This window comes from Eschrichtius robustus, chromosome 21, assembly GCF_028021215.1.
Source record: "Eschrichtius robustus isolate mEscRob2 chromosome 21, mEscRob2.pri, whole genome shotgun sequence".
In the NCBI taxonomy this organism is placed as follows: domain Eukaryota; kingdom Metazoa; phylum Chordata; class Mammalia; order Artiodactyla; family Eschrichtiidae; genus Eschrichtius; species Eschrichtius robustus.
The window spans coordinates 30086730-30105889 of NC_090844.1; the positions used below are offsets into that span (position 1 = coordinate 30086730).

Below are 19160 nucleotides of genomic sequence, written 5' to 3' on the forward strand. Positions count from 1 at the left end.
CCCCGAAGAGGGGGGTTTCCAGTGGGGGGTGGTGAACCAGTTAGCAAGCTGCACACAGCATCTCCTCTGCTGGGTGCTGGGGGAGGTACGAGGGGGGCGAGGACCCTGCTGCCCGGCGTAGTTGGGGCAGCAGGACTGGGGCGTGTCAACAGCTGAGCCAGCTCCGAGACGGGGTGTGAGTGAGTGGGAGGAGGGGCCGAAGAGCAGGGGTTTGGGAGACTCCCCGGCAGACGGAAGGCTGCCAGGCCCTGAGTGATGAGCAAGGATGGCGGGTCGGCCTGAGCAGGTCTGCGGTCTCGAGCAGGAGAAGGCCAGGAGAGGGCTGACAAGGTCCCTGTCCCTAGAACTCGAGGAACGTGGCCTTGGAGGCCTACCTCATCAAGCCGCACAGCTACGTGGGCCTGACCTGCACGGCCTTCCAGAGGAGGGAGGCCGGTGCGCCGGGCACCCGGCCCTTGGGTGCCAGCCAGAACCCCTCCCCTGAGCCGGAGCCCCTGGCCGACCAGCAGCTCCGCTTCCGCTGTACCACCGGGAGGCCCAACGTTTCTCTGTCGTCCTTCCACATCAAGGTGGGCGCCGGGGGAGGGAGGACGCTGAGAGGGCAGGTACGAGGTGCAGGCGCCTGGTCAGGTGGGTGGTGTGAGGGGACGCAGGACTCAGACAGGGGGAGAGGGGACGGAGGAGGAGGGGCGGGGGACAGCGGAGCCCCAGGGACCCCGGGTGTCTCTGAGGAACTCCTGTTTCCCCCCAGAACAGCGTGGCCCTGGCCTCCATCCAGCTGCCGCCCAGTCTGTTCTCGTCCCTCCCGGCTGCCCTGGCCCCCCCGGTCCCCCCAGACTGCACCCTGCAGCTGCTCGTCTTCCGAAACGGCCGTCTCTTCCGCAGCCACGGCAACACCTCCCGCCCTGGAGCCGCTGGGCTTGGCAAGAGGCGCGGCGTGGCCACCCCCGTCATCTCTGCGGGAACCAGTAAGGGCCTGCACACACACACACGCACACGCACACGCACACACACACACACACCCGCCCTACCGCGCCGCCCGGGAGCCCTCCCCCACGCCCCCGGCGCCCTGGTGGAGGTGGCCGGGGGCGGTAGTCCTGCACCATTTCCAAGGGCGGTGCAGGGCAGGGATGTCCCGTGAAGGAACGGACTGGTGGAGAAAAGGCTCGAGAGACCCTGGGTTTCACATCCCAGATTCGGCAGATTTCCGAAGGGCTGTAACACAAACCCTCCACCCACCTGGGCCTCCTTCCGTCCCCTTTTGTCACCTGGTGCCAACTTCCCCCTCAGGGTGCCCTCCTGAATCCCCCCTTCACGCGGGCTCCCGCTCCCTCAGCGTCGCCTTCCACCTTCTCGTCCCCAACCCCAGAGTCCTCCCTTCCTGGGCACGTCGCCACGACTCATTGGCACTTAGGTGGGCCACCACCTCCGGGTGCCTTCATTTTGATTCGTCCTGGTGTCTCCCCAGTTTGGCTGAGGCCCTGGGGGGCAGGCCCGCACTCGGCATCTAACTCTGTTCCCCACGCCCAGCGCACGCCCCGGCCGAGCCTGAGTGGACCCCCTCCCCTGTAGGTGGCTGCGGCGTGGGAAACCTGACTGAGCCGGTGGCCGTCTCTCTGCGGCATTGGGCTGAGGGGGCCGAGCCCGTGGCCGCTTGGTGGAGCCAGGAGGGGCCGGGGGGGCCCGGGGGCTGGAGCTCTGAGGGCTGCCAGCTCCGCTCCAGCCAGCCCAACGTCAGCGCCCTGGAGTGCCAGCACCTGGGCAACGTGGCCGTGCTCATGGTGAGGGTAGCTAGCGGGCACGGGGGTGGAGGGCAGGGGAAGCAGAATGGGTGCCGGGGGGGGGGACCAGGGGCACTCTGAGCGCCTGGGGCCACAGAAATCCTCAAAAAACAGAGGCCTTATCGGGCCTCGTGACGGTCAGGACTCGCAGGGAAATAAATGGCCCTCTGGTCTCCCCCATAGCTCTTCATCTTTCAGAAGACAGGCAGGTCCTCAGGCCCTCTATCAGGTCATCCCCATAATAGCAGCCCCAGAGCAAAAAAAAAAAAAAGACAGAGAGCTCCTGCCTCTACTCCCATATCGAGAGAGATGGATCAGAGACCGCCCAGCCTGGTCTCCACATCCTGCACTCTCTGACACCCAGATTGTTAAAGTGAAAAAAAATCTGGGAACATTTCTCCTTCCTGGTCACCCTCTCCGCTCACCCCTGTGCAGCCCCCGTGCCCACACCACACTTCACAGCCCGCTTTTCCAGATCCTGAGCAGGCATGCGGCTGTATGATAGACAGAACCTGCCCCTCTTCCCTCCTCTCTGATTTTTGGGCTGGGAACCTGAAAAGTTCCCAGAAAGGCAGATCATTAACGCCACCTAGACCGACTTTCTAAGAGAGGATGTCGTGGTGCCTACATCTTTGCTACCCAGATGGACCAAGGGCCAAAGGTGGGGCCCAAAGCTGACTGGGCTTGGGAAGAGGAAAACTGGCCCGGGGGACTGGCCAGGACTCCACAGGGCGGCCTCTCAACTCCCGGCTTCCCCTTACTCACTTCTTCTCTCTGCTCTTTCCAGGAGCTGAGCGCCTTCCCCAGGGAGGTGGAGGGCTCAGGGGCAGGCCTGCACCCTGTCGTGTACCCCTGCACAGCCCTGCTGCTGCTCTGCCTCTTCTCCACCATCATCACCTACATCCTCCACCACAGGTGAGAGCTCCTGCGGGAAGGGAGGGCATGCTGGGTGTCACTAAGTACTGGCAAGGCGACAGTGGGTGTTCCTTTCCCAGGCTCTTGCCTAGCCTTTCCTTCGAAGGTTCTGCAGTTGGAAAATGCGTTTGGGGGTTAAGGTGTCCATCCCATTCACGCCCACGCGTGCACACAGATATCTGCCTTCTCCTCTTTGACTCTCCCAGTGGCCTTGAGACCCCCATAGGCCTGACCTTGGGTTGGGTGGCCCATTTGTTAAAGACTGTTTCCGTGGCAGCTCCATCCACGTGTCCCGGAAGGGCTGGCACATGCTGCTGAACCTGTGCTTCCACATGGCCATGACCTCCGCCGTCTTTGCGGGAGGCATCACGCTGACCAACTACCAGATGGTCTGCCAGGCGGTAAGCAGGAGAAGGGCTGGGGTGGGGGGTCTCCAAGATCGGGGACGGCAGCCTAGGGTACAGGAGGGAGGCACGGGGTAGGAAGGGGGCTCATGGCAGTGGGCTCCCGCTCCGCTGTTCCGTGTCCAGCCTCGTGGGCGAGGTGGGCATGAGAGTAGGGGAGGGAAGAAGCGAAGCAACTAGGAGACAGGACAGAGTGGAGAGTGGGGTCCTGTGATGGAAGAGAGGTCGGGGACGAGCCAGGCAGCAACGACAGGGTCATGGAGAGTCCCTGGCATGGGGGAGAACCCTGGGCTGGAAGTAGAGAGGGTACTGGCAGGGATGGAACCCTGGGGAGGTTCTGGGTGGAGCTGGAGGCTGGGCACAAGGGAGGCACGGGAGAACACTGCGGGGCTGCGGCTCTGGGACGGCCAGTCCCCCAGCCTCAGTGCCTTGACCCCACAGGTGGGCATCACCCTGCACTACTCTTCACTGTCCACACTGCTCTGGATGGGGGTGAAGGCCCGTGTCCTCCACAAGGAGCTTACCTGGAGGGCACCACCTCCACAAGAAGGGGATGCTGCCCTGCCCGCCCCCCGACCCATGCTCCGGTATGTGCTTCCATCTGTCAGCTCTGCAGTGGGGAAGGGCTCAGGTGTGGGGGGAGGACACCAAAAGCTGTTCTCCCAGGGTGGATGCTCTCCCAGGGGTCCAAGGTCCTGGGAGATCACACTCCCAAGACAGAAGAGGTGGGGAGTTCCCTGGGGGTCCAGTGGTTAGGACTCAGCGCTTCCACTGCAGGGGGCCCGGGGTTCAATCCCTGGTCAGGGAACTAAGATCCCTCAGCCAAAATTTTTAAAAAAGGCAGAAGAGGCAGGGCCCTGGGTGGCACTAGGTTGCCCAATGCCATGGAGGGGGTGCATCCTTGGGGTTTTCAGGCATGACAAGGCCAGGAAGGGAGCGACTTCAAAGGGCATTGGGCAGGGATCCTGGGAACCCAAGTGGCACCCCTGGCTTCTGCACTGTTTAGGGTGACAGAAAGCAATTCTGGCCACTGTCCCTTAGAACAGTCTTGGCCAAATCCCTTAGGGACCTACTGACCTGCCCTGGAGGGGCATTGCATCCCTGGCTAAAAAACTCTGACATAATTTCTAGGGGAAAGAGGATAGGACAGAGACCCCCAAGGTAAGGGTCCTGAGCACCTGGCCCCCTCCTTGTTCCCCAACTCTCTGACCCCCAAACCCATTCCTCTCCAGGTTCTATCTGATCGCGGGAGGGATCCCACTCATTATCTGTGGCATCACAGCCGCTGTCAACATCCACAACTACCGGGACCACAGCCCCTAGTGAGTGCGCGGCCCGCCTGCCCCAAACCTCCCCGCCCTGCCCGGGATGCCTCCTGCTCCGCCGCGGCGGCGCCGCCCACCCGCCCAGGCCGTCGCCCAGCCCGTCGCCCAGCCCGTCGCCCAGCCCGTCACCCAGCCCCAAGCCCTGCTTGCTGACTGAGCCGCTTCCGCCTCTCCACTCACCATAGCCTCCCTTCCCGCCCACCCAGCCTCCGCGCCCCACCTCACGCGCGCCGCCTGTGTCTCCCCTCAGCTGCTGGCTAGTGTGGCGCCCAAGCCTAGGAGCCTTCTACATCCCGGTGGCTTTGATTCTGCTCATCACGTGGATCTATTTCCTGTGCGCGGGGCTGCGCTTACGGGGTCCTCTGGCACAGAGCCCAAAGGGGGGCACCAGCAGGGTCTCCCTGGAGCCAGGGGAGGAGCTGAGGGCTTCCACCAGGCTCAGGAGCAGCGGCCCCCTCCTGAGTGACTCGGGTTCCCTTCTGGCCGCTGGGAGCACAGGGGTGGTGACGCCCGGGCCCCCGGAGGAGGGTGACGGTCTCTATTCTCCAGGAGTCCAGCTGGGGGCGCTGGTGACCACGCATTTCCTCTACCTGGCCATGTGGGCCTGCGGGGCTCTGAGCGTGTCCCAGCGCTGGCTACCCCGGGTGGTGTGCAGCTGCCTGTATGGGGTGGCGGCCTCCGCCCTGGGCCTCTTCGTCTTCACCCATCACTGTGCCAGGCGCAGGGACGTCAGGGCCTCCTGGCGCGCGTGCCGTCCCCCCGCCTCGGCCTCCCGAGCCTCCCCGCGGGCCGCGCCCGCCGCCCCCGAGGACGGGTCCCCGGCGTTCGGAGAGGGGCCCGCGTCCCTCAAGTCGTCCCCGAGCGGCAGCAGCGGCCCCGCCCCGCCCCCGGGCCCCTGCAAGCTCACCAACCTGCAGCTGGCGCAGAGCCAGGCGTGCGAGGCGGGGGCGGCGGCCCGCGGGGAGGGGGAGCCCGAGACGCCGGGCCCCCGGGGGAGCCTCGGCCCGCGCCACCCGAACAACTCGCACCACGGCCGCCGGGGCCACAAGAGCCGGGCCAAGGGGCATCGCGCGGGGGAGGCCTGCGGCAGGAACCGGCTCCGGGCGCCGCGCGGGGGCGCGGCCGGGGCGGCCGAGTTGCCGTCGGGCGAGAGCGGCAGCCCGCACAACAGCCCGTCCGACAGCTACCCGGGCAGCAGCCGCAACAGCCCGGGCGCCGGCCCCCGGCTCGAGGGCGAGAGCACGCTCACGCCGTCGGAGGGCAGCGACACGAGCGCCGCGCCGCTCCCCGAGGCCGGCCGGCCGGGCCAGCGCCGCAGCGCCGGCCGCGACCACCTCAAGGGCGGCGTGGGCGGCGCGCTGGAGAAGGAGAGCCAGCGCCGCTCGTACCCGCTCAACGCGGCCAGCCTTAACGGCGCCCCCAAGGGCGGCAAGTACGACGACGTCACCTTGAGCGGCGCCGAGGCGGCCGGCGGCGGCTGCATGAAGACGGGGCTCTGGAAGAGCGAGACCACCGTCTAGGCTGGGGGCGGGCGCCGCTTCAGGACGGGCGGGCCGCGCGCGCCGGAGACCCCGCTTCCCGGGGGCCCTCAGAGACGTCGATCGGTGCGTCCCCAGGATTGAGGTAGAGGTGGCTCGCTGCGCCCGGGCTCGCCAGCTTTAGTCCCGGAGGCTGGGGAAAGGACAGGCACAGGCCCGCCACCGCCAAGAGGGCCATCCCTCTGGGGTAGCGACAGACAATCCCCGAACCGCAGGCAGGATACGTTTCCGTCCCAGCGCAGGCTGGTTTCGGCAGCCCCTGCCGTCCAGGCTGGGGGGAAGGTCCTGTGGGGCTGCGGAGTGAGCAAGAGCGGCAGGGACAGCACAGCTCAGGCGGGCTTCTCCTAAGGTACCCCCCGCACCTGCCGCCCCGCTCACGGGCGGCCGTCAGCCTTACCGGGAACACACGGGGGATGGGGGCCTGAGTAAGGTGTTCTCTCCTCGCTGCCCTCCTCGGAATCAGTCACCCACCTGAGCCCAGATCCTAGGGCCTCTCCCCCACCCAGTTCTGGCTAACTAGGGAGCCAGCCTAGCAGATGAGCCAGGTGACCAGGACCGATGGGAGGAAACAAGGTGCTGCTTTTCGGATCAACTATGCAAAAGGAGAAGGTGGGGCAGTGTGAAAGGCAGCTGCAGGGATCACCCAGCCCTCTGGAAGGGGGGCAGGTGGAAAGGTGCACCGTCAGGGCTGGAGGCCATTCCCACAGGACTGGGACACACACCACACGGCAGGGCTCAGAGGTGGCACTTCAGGACAAAGCCCAGGCCCTACACCTAAGAAGTTGCCTGCCAGATGCCTGGAGGTGATGTGAGGGAAGCAGCGAGAGTTAGTGCTTAGATCTGGGGCTGAAGCTAGTCCTGCCTTAAACCTAATCCTATTTAAAAAAACACAAAAAAACGCCCTGAAGAGGGGCGCCACCGCCAGGCTGCAGGTGGTGCTGGAGAAGCACTTACTGTCCAATCACACGCCCATATCCCCAGTCTCAGCCCTCCACCCCGAAGGACTGACAAAGAGCTCTCCCTGCCTACATGAGGCCATAGAGGAGAACCTTTCCAACGATTTGATCTCCAGCTCCATATTAGGGAGAAACCTCCAAAACATCAAACCAGCTTCCTGCCTCCCGGAAGCCCAAGCCAAGTCCCCAGGGCAGTGGGCGGGGCCCCCTGCAGCTCACCTGGGGCCTGCACGTTCACTGCTTTTAAACACCAGCACGCATATTTCTCCCAACCTTAAAAGCAACCACCAGCCTTTGGTTACAGGATGCAATGCAAGTGGAGGGAACCCTGGGCCTCATGAAAAGCCCCAGGGAAACCTGGCCCAGTCTCCATATCACCCCAGCCTGATCACCAAGGCAAGAGAAGACAGAGGGGAAGGGAGAAAACCCACACGCCTTGGGATGCATCCTGTTATTTATGCTTGCTGCACAGACAATATTAGACAGAAAAAAAAAAGGCAAAAAAAAAAAAAAGCTTCATATTATTCTTCCACGTATGCTGGCTGCTGTTTACATACCCCGCCAATGCCTTAGCACTGGAGAGCTTTTTGCAATACGCTGGGGAAAGGGGAGGGAGGGGATGAAAAGTGCCAAAGAAAACATGTTTTTAAAAGCTCGGGTTTTATACAATAGAATGTTTTCTAGCAGATGCCTCTTGTTTTTAATATATTAAAATTTTGCAAAGCCCTTTGAGCTATGAGCTTACTCCACCCCCGGTCCTTCTGTTAGGAGGGAGAGGATCTCTGACACTGTACACATGAACCCACTCAGGCCTGTGAATGGACGCAGGGCCGAGGGCTGCCCAGTTCCATCCTCTGAGGGCTGATACCATCGGGAATGCGCACTGCTCCACACCAGCAGGGAGGCCCCGCCAGCCCAGCAGCCAGCCCAGCAGCTGCGGTGTATGCAATCTGAACCGAGAGCAGGAGAGCGCCTGGCACTTTCCCAACAGTCCAAGAGAAAGCCAGCCCACAGGAGTATGTGCGACCACTGTCTGGGACCGAGGGATGGGACTCTCCAACCCAGGCGTCCCGTGTTCCTTCTGACTTCGACTCTGGGACCTGGGGTCCAATAACTGCAGAGCCCCTCTTGGGTCCCTTAAATGAGAACGGAGATACCTAAGGACTTGTATACACGGATTTCTCTGGCTACATCAGGCCTGTCAGCAAGCCGCCGTCAGATGGGGTTAAGCGCCCGCCCCACCCCCCAGACCCCGGCTGTGCATCAGGGAGGGTTAGGAACACTCGTGGCAGCCTGTCTGGCGGCCTGAGCTCTCTGGAAGTCCCTAACTTCCTGAGGGGTACGCAAATACTGCTCAATCTCACTATCAGAAATGTTCTCATCTCCAGTGACCGTGGAGACAGGGGGTGTGGGACAGATCCGCTTTGGGGGCTTCAACATGCAGGGTGGAAGGAGGAGGGCAGGGCTCGCTGGCCGCTTCCCTGCAGGCAAATCTAAGGAGCCATGGCCCCGGTCCTCTCTTCCCCATCCTTGCCCCTGCCCCGGCCCCTGCAGCTCCTCCTCCCCGGCGTCCAGCGCGCCTGGCTCTGCTGTTCCGTCTCGAAAGGCCTTGCGGACCAACATGTGGCGGTGCTGGAGAAGGTCGCCGATGTGCGCGACCACAGACCGCTTGTCAAGCTTCAGGACCTGCAACCAGGCCAGCTGCTCGGCCAGCCGCAGCAGCACAGCCAGCAGCTCCTGCAGGCGGGAGGAAGCCGGGTAGGGCAGGTCCACGTTCGCCAATTTACAAAACCGGGCAAGGGAACACGTCAGCCGATCTGAAGGCCGCAGCGACTGCCAAGCCAGGAAAGTGGCGGCGGTGATGACAGGCAAGGGATGCCGTCCGGTCACCAGCCACGTCTCATCTGCCAGCTCCACCAACTGCAGCGTTCGCGACAGCATCTTCTCCTTGTCTTCCACGTACTTGGCTGGCACAGACGGGGAGGCTTCAAACAGTTTGAAGCTGAAATAACCAAAATGAGGGTCTGGTCTCAATACCTCTGGGGGACCGCTCTTTCAAAGCGCGGAAGATGGGCAAGCTATGCTATCCTCCCGGGAACACTCAAGCTTGCTGGGCAGCAAGTTTATCCAGGTACCGAGAGAAGACAGGGTGAGTCTCCTGCTGAAGAGGTAAAGGGCAGGAGAATGCAGAAGGGAGCTAACGTTTCTTGACAATCCCCCTCCGCCCACCCCATCAGCCATCATTCTGAGGGCTTCACAAATGTTCTCCTTTAATCTACTCCACAGCCTGTCACGTGCATTCAGAGTCAAAACACTTGCCCATAGTCATCCAGCTTGGAGGTAACCAAGCTTCACACCCAAGATTGTTTCACACCGATAGTCTTTGCTTTCTACCATATTTGTCAGAAAAAAAGAACACAGCTACTTATTTAAACAAACAAACAAAAAAAACTGGCTTCTAACTCCAGCTCTGTCATTCACTAATATCCTTTCAGCTCTAATCACACATGATCCTGTCGAGGCAGGGCTGTTGCATCTAGCCAAGTAGGCCACACACAACATGAGTGGTGGAACCCAGGAGCCCCGTGCCAAGGCTAATAACACCTTCCTTCCTACATCATTAGGTTGCTGTAAGGGCAAAGGGACTTGAAAATTATAACATTCCAGAAATGTAAAACAGGATTAACCTGATTAGTGCTAGGCACAGGAGAGGGAGAAGACTTTTTTCTCCCATCCTTGTAGAATGGGCTTTGGTCAAAAACAGACAGCCAGAGGTAAAAGGATTCAGGTCTAAACCCATCCCATCCCCCTGTCTCCCACTAGGCAGGTAGGTACCTGCTACAGTAGGTCTTCACCAGGTCCACCAAGCACAGAGATGGCACATCCAGCCCCAGGAGTTTCACCATCTGCATGTAGGTGCCAGAAAACATATCCAAATCTGCATACAGCAGGGTGCAGATGGTTCCCATGGTCAGGGGCCAGTTACGCTGCCGGCAGGTGATTAAGACACAGCACCCGACCAACACCTCCTTCTTCTGCAGCCTGGCAGCACGGATGCCAGAGTGCTGGTATGCCTGTTGGTAGTAGGCAACTGCCGTGTCCTCAAATGTTGGTGGCAGTTGCAGAACTCGACAGAGGTCTCTCACTCGGCGGAGACCTAAGAAACCCACAGCAGGAGTTAGAGGGGTCCCAACAACACCTTAAAAGGATCATACACCATGATCACGTGGGATTTATCCCAGGGATGCGAAGATTTTTCAATACCTGCAAATCAATCAGTGTGATACACCACATCAACAAATTGAAGAATAAAAACCGTATGATCATCTCAATAGATGCAGAAAAAGCTTTTGATAAAATTCAACATCCATTTATGAGAAAAACTCTCCAGAAAGTGGGCATAGAGAGAACATACCTCAACATAATAAAGGCCACATATGACAAACCCACAGCTAACATCATACTCAATGGTGAAAAGCTGAAAGCATTTCCTCTAAGATGAGGAACAAGACAAGAAAGTCCACTCTCGCCATTTTTATTCAACATAGTTTTGGAAGTCCCAGACATAGCAATCAGAGAAGAAAAAGAAATAAAAGAAATCTAAATTGGAAAGGAAGAAGTAAAACTGTCACTGTTGGCAGATGACACGATACTGTACATAGAGGGTCAAAGAAGCCACCATGCAGCTCCTAGCAATTTCTGTTCAACTTGCCTCAGACACCAGAGGCACAAATAATGGACCTTTCTACAATGACAAGAGTGACACTTGGTGAGGTCATTCGAAAGGCACAAAGACATTTGTGGAAGGAAGTCACACTTCAGTGTCCCATCTTCTGGAGGCTGGTTTGATTTGTGGCCAAGCCAAAGTTTGATCTGGGTTCCTTGAGTCTACCTCAGACATACCCCCCCAAGCAAACCTAAACCTTCCACCTAATTGCTACCTGTCTTAGAACCATCTTCATTCTTTATTTCTAATTACCATTCTCTTCTTCTCTACCTTACCCAGTATTGCTGAAAACAGGAAAGACAAGCAGATGGGCTAGACGGGGTCCCCAACCCCCGGACCAACCACTACCAGTCCTCGGCCTGTTAGGAACTGGGTGCCACAGCAGGAGGTGAGCGGCAGGCGAGCCAGCAAAGCTCCATCTGCCGCTCCCCATCGCTCTCATTACTACCTAAACCGTCCCCCCCCCCCCCCAGTCCGTGGAAAAACTGTCTTCCACGAAACCGGTCCCTGGTGCCAAAAAGGTTGGGGACCACTGGGCTAGACCATCAGGAGAAATTTCTTTAAAGCCACTGTGTCATAAAAGGTTGATACTCACCTCGTTGCTGGCTGCGACTAACTTGTTCGTTTTCCCCTGTGCTTCGCGAATATGTTACTTCTGTAAGATAATGAACAACAAATAGCTTGTTTAGCCTCTATTCACCAAATCCCTTCCCTCCCACCACACAAAACCGGGGAGCAGAATCCCAATCATCATGCACCCACTCCTTGTCTCACAGAAGGTGCCCATCTTTGCAAGTTAAAGGTCCACTTGGTTTTCCATGACCACAAGCAATACCAAATACACAGAGACTAAAGAGGACTAGGACTGCCCTAAAGCAGCTCCAAGTGTTCCAAATTTCCAGCCGTCCCTCCTGTACATCCAGTTCAGGCAATTCTCCTGCCTGCACAGATTTTGAGGGCTGCATTGCTCAGGGACTTGGAAAGCAAAGTAAAGAAAAAAAAAAAAAAAGATTGCTTTTGCCAATGAGTGCTCAAAACTACTTCGGGATAATAGTATTTTCTGTATTCGTAAAGAATTGATCTATCGATACAATTCTTCAACCATGCCCAGACTAGGTAAACTGAGTGGAACTTTGTTTCTGTTTCATTTATTCAACATTTGTTAATACCTACTACCTATACCAGATATGGTGCTAGAAAAACACAGATAAATGGCAGTCCCTGACCTTCTGCAGCTCGCTCGTCCACTTTAGGCTGTTTTCTCTCATATTTAAGTGTGCACGTGACAGGGAGAGGGCAGGAGATAAGAATCTGACGTCAATCCCTCCACAGCCCCAGGCTGTATCCACGGCCCCGGAAAAGCCCGCAGAGGTACCTCGGAGGTTGCCCTCGTCAGTGTAGGTGGTAGTAAGGACTCCCTCGGTGACCACACAGCCGCAGTCGGAGCACACCAGCTGGTTCTGCGAATAGTGCGAGTCTTCCACGAGCTCAGTGGAGCCGCAATCGGGACACCGGCCTCCGCCCGGCATCTCACAACCCGTCCAGAGCCGAGGAAGCTTTCCGATACCCGCCCCTAACGTCGACAACAGCAACTGTGCGGAAGCAGGAAGTAGGAGCGGAGCCTTGTAAGGTCTGCACCGTTCTCTTCCGGCCAGCGTGACGGCTGTACTATAGGTATTTCCTCCGCGGCCGCGCGCCACTTCCGGTCCGTTCCTATTTGGACTCGGGTAGAAACGTGATCTAGGAGAGGAGGTTCCTGGTCTGGACTGTGTCTTCGGCTTCCCCGCAATCTGTAGTTACTTTGAGGTGGGCCAGACTGGGGGTTTGCATTTGAGTGAGCGTTCTACCCGCATGGACACGGATAACAGACAAGAAATTGTTGCCATCCGCAAACAACTCTTTTTTCTAAAGCGCTAGGGGAATCGCAGATTCTCCATTTCTCTTTGGTGATGGATGTTGATTTGGGCCGTAGTACAAAATCTGTGTCTGAAAGGGAGAGTAGTGTATCAAGAGAGCAGGAAATCGTGCTCTTTCCAGAGTGGCTTCCCCTCAAGCAAGTTGTTTCCTCTCTTTGCAGTCTATTTTCCTCCACTGTAGAATGAAGGAGTTGAATTAAAATCCAGAGTGGCAACCTCGGATGCTTTCAGAGGCTAGGCAAGGAATGTCTAAGGGAGTTGGAGAGAAAGAATATGGGGTGGTGAGGCCCTTGGCAATCTGAAGGGTTCAAGCAGATTCGGATGTTTTTAAACGTGAGCTTTAAGATGCTCCAAGATTCTAGCTCCAAAGTTCCTAGCATGGGATAGTATAGATCAAAGAATCTTGAGCAAAAGAGTGCCTCTAGCAAGCTTACACATGAGAGATTTTGTATGTCATGTTTGACTATAAATTAAACATGACCAAAGAGAGTGTGCTTTCTCATAAGTAAATCCTAATTGCACTCATCAAGAATACAGGTTTTTGGGAATTCCCTGGTGGTTCAGTGGTTAGGACTCCGTGCTTTCACTGCCGAGGGCCCGCGTTCAATCCCTGGTCGGGGAAGTAAGATTCCGCAAGCTGCGTGATGTGGCAAAACCAAACCAAACCAAACCAAAGGTTTTAACACTTGAAAGTTTTAGAATCAGTTGTGTCTGAAAAATAAGAAAATTGAGTTAAATGACAAAGAACCAAAGGCCAGTTCCTTCTGACTCCAAGACAACAGATGGAAGTCATCATAGCCAGTACTGAAAGTAGGTGGGGAATTTCTGCTTCTCAGTCTGGTGGTGGAGAATTTCAGGCAGGTCCGGCATTAGCAGATCTTGGGAGCTGTTGTGGGCTCAATTTCAACTGTGCACTGGGACTTGGGGGTGAACGGTGAGCACTTCCCACTGAGAACAGAAAATGATTGGACAGCTCCCGCACAGACTGAATTGAGGGAAAAGGGTGTCTTGCCAGCCCCTTAACAGATAGGGATGCTCCCTTGAGGATTAAGACACAGGTCACAGCTGTCTTCTTTAGAAGACCAATAAAGTATGCATCCTAGAGCTGAAAAGTTTTCAACAGAAAAACGGTACTTATTAGTATGAAGAGATGAGGTGACATAATGACCATGTACCCAGTGAGTCCTCAAACAGAGGATGTGAACCTCAAAAAAAAAGGGTCCTGATCAGGCAGAGCTATAGGTTCTTTTGCAAGAGCTACAACCAGTGGTCAGGTACAGAGGACTCTATGCCTTAAGAGACTGTGAGTTCTCTGGACCACAGTGCAGAACAAGAGCATCTCTGACCAAAATAAGATTGCCTCTTGTCTGTAATCCACGCAGCAGCCTTCTCTGCTTCAAATGCCACTTTCCTCTAATATAAATTGGGAGAGAGGTGCTGTACCTTTCAAGAATTGTCCGTTCAGCCCCTCTGGCTCACAAGTCCCTCCCCTCTGCTCAGGGCTACTCCAAAGCCTCCCCTCCCTTCCTACTGCACAACAGAACTTCCGGCACCCTGGACCTCAGTGAACTGTCAGGATTCCAGGTATTAGCTGACCAGTGAACACAGAGCAGCTAGACTTCCAGTTTTTCATTTTCCACATCAGCATCACATGAGATGGTTAATGGGCTATACTGAAGGGTTGAAGAACTGAATGCGATTATAATATAAATGAAAACATATCAGTGAGATGGGAACTTTCATAAGATTCCCCTCACAGGTCAAGAGGAAAGCATTAAAAACCAATCAAACCAAACAAAAACACCTTCAAAAGGTGTCAGCGCCTTCTTTCCCACACTCTCCTCGAGTCTCTCTCCTCAATAGCCACATCTAAGGGTCCCATCCGGTCCCCCAGAGACTGCTTTCTCAGAGCAAGAGAACCGCTCTCCTAGAGAAATCCCATGCGCTACCACAGGGCTTGGTCCCACTGGAGGGATCCACCCCCTCTCCCAGCCAAGGGATGCAATAATCTCTAACAGTCCATTCCCTGAGGTGTGAATTACTCACTTTAGCCCCATGCCATGCGAGGGCTTGAGTGGGCTTTGGTGCCCCAAGTTCCCTCTTTCCTAGACTTCCCCAATACTGTGAGGTATGACAGGATTTATTTCTGGTTGTCCAGCAGATCAATACTGGGGACACACTTGTGTGCTCATGTGTGCACACACAGCTTTCAGAGACATCTGTTAGTTTCAGACAGTGCAGTCGACATCCTTACTGGGGATGGGAAACAGGTCCCTAAAAGCAACATAACTGGCATTGGGAGTAGGTGTTTTTTGTTTTTAATTAATTTATTTTTTGGCTGCGTTGGGTCTTCGTTGCTGCGCGCGGGCTTTCTCTAGTTGCGGCGAGCAGGGGCTACTCTTCGTTGCGGTGCGTGGTCTTCTCACTGCGGTGGCTTCTCTTGTTGCGGAGCATGGGCTCTAGGCGTGCAGGCTTCAGTAGTTGTGGCTCACAGGCTCAGTAGTTATGGCTCGTGGGCTCTAGAGCACAGGCTCAGTAGTTGTGGCGCATGGGCTTAGTTGCTCCGCGGCATGTGGGATCTTCCCGGACCAGGGCTCGAACCCGTGTCCCCTGCGTTGTCAGGTGGATTCTTAACCACTGCACCACCAGGGAAGCCCAGGAGTAGGTTTCTTTCTTTTTTTTTTTTTTTTTAACTTTTTATTTTATATTGGAGTATAGGTGATTAACAGTGTTGTGTTAGTTTCAGGCGTACAGCAAAGTGATTCAGTTATACATACACATGTGTCTCTTTGGGAGTAGTTCTTTACATTACCATACAGAACAGCATCAGACTCCTCTCATCCCCAGTTTTGTGCAGATCTTGAACTGAACTGCACTTTTTTAAAGTGGAATTTTACTACAGTCATCTACCTATGACAGAAGCCCCAAAATTCTGCTTTCCCCAACACTACTCACAGTAAAGTGGAAGAGCAGCTTTATGATTCTCCTACCAGCAGCTCTAGGGGTGGAGGGGTAATTCTCTTCCAGCCACAAGTATGTGATAGTGTAAGAGAGCCTCGCCCTCAGACACAGACAGGCTAGGAGGTGGGCAGGACCCAGGCCAGAAGATGGCGCGCTCCACTAAGACATGCAAGTCTGGGGTTCACGTTCTGAGGAAGAAATCTGTTTATTTAGGAAATTTATTTGCCTTCCTCTGGGAAATCAGGACAGATACATCAGCCTCGGTGCCTTTCCTGCTGCTACATACTCTACTGAGAGTTACCATCATTCAGTGATAGTGATGATCTGTTTGTTTTTTTTTTTTAAGGGATATTTATTTATTTATTTATTTATTTATTTATTTATTTATTTATTTATTTATTTTTGGCTGCATTGGGTCTTCGTTGCTGCACGTGGGCTTTCTCTAGTTGTGGTGAGAGGGGGGCTACTCTTTGTTGCGGTGCGCGGGCTTCTCACTGCAGTGGCTTCTCTTGTTGCAGCGCACGGGCTCTAGGCGCGTGGGCTTCACTAGTTGTGGCACGTGGGCTCACCAGTTGTGGCTCGCGGCCTCTAGAGCGCAGGCTCAGTAGTTGTGGCACACGGGCTTAGTTGCTCCGTGACATGTGGGATCTTCCCAGACCAGGGCTCGAACCCGTGTCTCCTGCATTGGCAGGCAGATTCTTAACCACTGCGCCACCAGGGAAGCCCATGATGATCTGTTTAACAGATGTTCCTCCAACCTCTCTCCCCTACTCCTCCCTGAGCCTGTGAAGCTGGAGCCATGCTTCTTGTCTGTAAGGCTGCAGCCCACATGGTATCTGGCACGTAGGCTTTTGGAATGCTGAGTGCCCAGGATGGGCTGGATTAGAGCAGAAAGCTACTGGGGAGGGGCGGCCATTGGAAAGGATGCCTCAGACATGGTCCAGATGTGAAATACTGACCTTAAGGCCAGAGCTCTTTCTAGAGAAGAGGCCAGAGAGGAGGGCACTGGTGGCCGGAAGGAAGCCCCCGGCCAGTCGTCCCTTGGTGACATGTGCATATGTGTTAGGGACCTACCTGTCTTTGTTACAAGTCTCCCTGGGAGTGACCTGGCTTTCTCATCCCTGTGTCCTGGGAGTGCCTGCTACACTCCAGAAAGGCTGTCCAGCTCCGGTGGACACCTGTCCTGGGTGGGCCGGTCAGAAGCAACACATAGACGGGATTCCTCAGAGACAGGATCATTTCTAATCTGGAGCGAGTAACCAGTGGGAGTTGGGCTGCTCTCAGGGCCTCTCCCTGGGCTCCTTCCAGCTCAGATGACTCTAACCCAGTTTCACTCTGAGCCCAGAGGACCCCCCTCTCCTCGTCACAATGAGTCTTGGAGCCTTTCTGACTGGGTCCCCATCACCTCAGCTCTTCAGTAGACAATGATTCTTCTCTGACACCCAAGGGTGACACAGGCTCGGCACAGGGCACGGCCAGGACTTCCTAAACCCTTGTGCCAAGTCCCTGCCCTCACTCATATTCACTTTCCCCTTTCCTGTTGTTTATTGTGTGACCCCAATACACTTTCCCTCCCCTGGGCTGAGGCCCGCTGTGTTCGGTTTCCTGATCTCCCAGGAACAAAGGCACCTGGTAACTCTTGAGAAGGAGGTCACAGGCCTAGAGCACGAGCACAGTCGCCTCAGAGGGACCTTCCCTCCTCGGAGCCGTGGCTCGTCGGGCCTTGTCTTGAGGCCCTCCGTTTTCCCTGCCCATCCTCCAGGATTTCAAGTCACTCAGAATATTATCTCCTCCACCCCCAAGGCTAGAGGAGACTGGGGCCTCCTAGTCTGGGGGCCTAGACCGGGGGTCGGCAAACTTTTTCTGTGAAGGGCCAGAGAGCAAATATTTAGGTTTGGTGGACGAGAAGGTCTTTGTTTTAAGCATTCAAGTCTGCTGTTGCAACGTGGAAACAGCTGTAGACAATTACCTAAATAAGCACTGCTGTATTCCAATAAAATTGCGTAGACACTGAAATTTGAATTTCATGTAATTTCCATGTGTCATGAAATATTATTTTGATTCTTTAATTGTTAAAATGTAAAAATCTCCAGTGTTCAGTGAGGTGTTGTTGACTGTGGTCATCATTCCGGCCACTTGTTCATCCCACATTAAAAAAAAAAAAAGGAAAAATCATCGTGTTTTTTTTTGTTTTGGCCGTACCCCACACAGCTTGTGGGAGGCTTGTGAGGTCTTAAGTTCCCTGACCAGGGATTGAACCCGGTGCCGCAGCAGTGAAAAGCGCAGAGTCCTAACTCCTGGACTGCCAGGGGACTCCCGGGAAAAATTCCTTGGCCTGAGGGTTACATGAACAAAAGCAAAGCCATAGTTTGTTGACGCTTGTTGTAGAACCCCAGGTCGGACAGGTGAGGAGTTCAAATCCTTTCTTTACCTGCTGTGGGACCCCAGGCAAACTTAAGTTTTGATGCCTCTGAAAGTCTCCATTTCCTCGTCTGCATAATGGAGATATTATCTACCTTGAGAATTGGAAATAGTACTCAGCAGCGCTTAGTGAATAAGCAGGAACTCAATAAACAGGCCTTCCTTTTGCGACCAAGTTTCAGCCTGAAGTGAGCAGCTGATATGCAAGAATGAAGCAGCTTTCTCTCAGCTCTGAGGGCTTGTCAGTGTCACCAGGGTGACTATTTCCAGGGCTTGGGATACAGGTGTGTAAAAGAGTCAAACGTCAAAAGGCTAAGTGAGGACATCCTCCCTCAGGAGATTCTGTGGCTTTGGGATCCGCTGGTCCCACAGAGTTCAGCTAAGCCAGCTTTGAACTTGAATGGGAAGTGATCGCACCCGCCTTCCCAGGAGGGGAAGCCTGCAGAAGCCAAAAGATGACACCCCCAAAGAGAAGCCCAGGGCACGGGCTCCATCGGCTTCGAGATGGGGTTCAAGGGCTAGGGGAGCGTGTGCTGCCAGCGCTTTGGCCACAGTCATGGTGGTAACTGTACCCTGTAAATGACATTTTCCACGGGGAGGTGGGCAGGGTGCCCCCTCCAAAAGCAAGGGAAATGAATCTTGGGGGAGAGTTGGGGGTCATTCGTGTAAACATTCCTTCCTTAGAGACTCTCCTTGGAGGGCTTTTTGTTTGTTTGAAGCAAATCTGGGAGGCTGTTGTTTCAAGAGAAGCCGCTTTTGTATCACTGTATGCGGTGGCCCCGCTGTCCACGTCTGGCTGGGTAACCAGGCCCCTCACCCAAACCAGGGAGGCCTTCAGGTAGCTCCCCCCAGCCCACCCAGGGGCTTCACGGGTGCTGCCTGCCTCTGTGCCTCTACAGTGTGACTTTCATCTCTAAGAAAGAGCATCTCCTCCCTTTTGAGAGGTTGGGACCCTTGGTTGAGGCAGGCAGACCTCTCACCTCATCAGGAAAGGGTGGGAGATTGGCAGAATGAGCTCAGGAGGAGAGTCCTTTACAGCCAGAATTCCCTCTCCTCAGAAATGAATGAACTCAGTTGACAGAACCAGGAACCTAGATCTGGTACTGATCTGGGCATTCCTGAACCCAGTGTGAACTCAACTCATGCTCCATAAGTCAAGATGTCACTCTCTGGGGAATCAGTGGGCCAGGGGTGAGGAGGTAGGGGGTGGCACGGG

At 55.6% G+C, this 19160-nt stretch overlaps 2 protein-coding genes across 2 annotated transcripts in view; one reads left to right on the forward strand and one right to left on the reverse strand.

The window, feature by feature from the left end:
- The window catches only part of ADGRA2 (adhesion G protein-coupled receptor A2), a 34634-nt gene extending 26983 nt beyond the window's left edge, over positions 1 to 7651 (forward strand). The window contains exons 12-19 of the mRNA XM_068532079.1: positions 345 to 569; positions 752 to 968; positions 1573 to 1781; positions 2569 to 2696; positions 2974 to 3097; positions 3542 to 3687; positions 4333 to 4422; positions 4676 to 7651. Coding sequence (XP_068388180.1) covers positions 345 to 569; positions 752 to 968; positions 1573 to 1781; positions 2569 to 2696; positions 2974 to 3097; positions 3542 to 3687; positions 4333 to 4422; positions 4676 to 5945 — 2409 coding nt within the window. The 3' untranslated portion in view covers positions 5946 to 7651. The remainder of the gene's footprint in view (positions 1 to 344; positions 570 to 751; positions 969 to 1572; positions 1782 to 2568; positions 2697 to 2973; positions 3098 to 3541; positions 3688 to 4332; positions 4423 to 4675) is intronic.
- BRF2 (BRF2 RNA polymerase III transcription initiation factor subunit) lies at positions 7596 to 12253 on the reverse strand. Its single transcript, XM_068532084.1, has 4 exons — positions 12022 to 12253; positions 11242 to 11301; positions 9755 to 10076; positions 7596 to 8921 (listed from the first exon to the last, which is right to left on the reverse strand). Exons 1-4 carry the CDS (start codon positions 12173 to 12175, stop codon positions 8183 to 8185), a joined length of 1275 nt encoding a protein of 424 aa, XP_068388185.1. The 5' UTR covers positions 12176 to 12253; the 3' UTR covers positions 7596 to 8182.
- Between the last annotated feature and the right edge of the window lie 6907 nt (positions 12254 to 19160).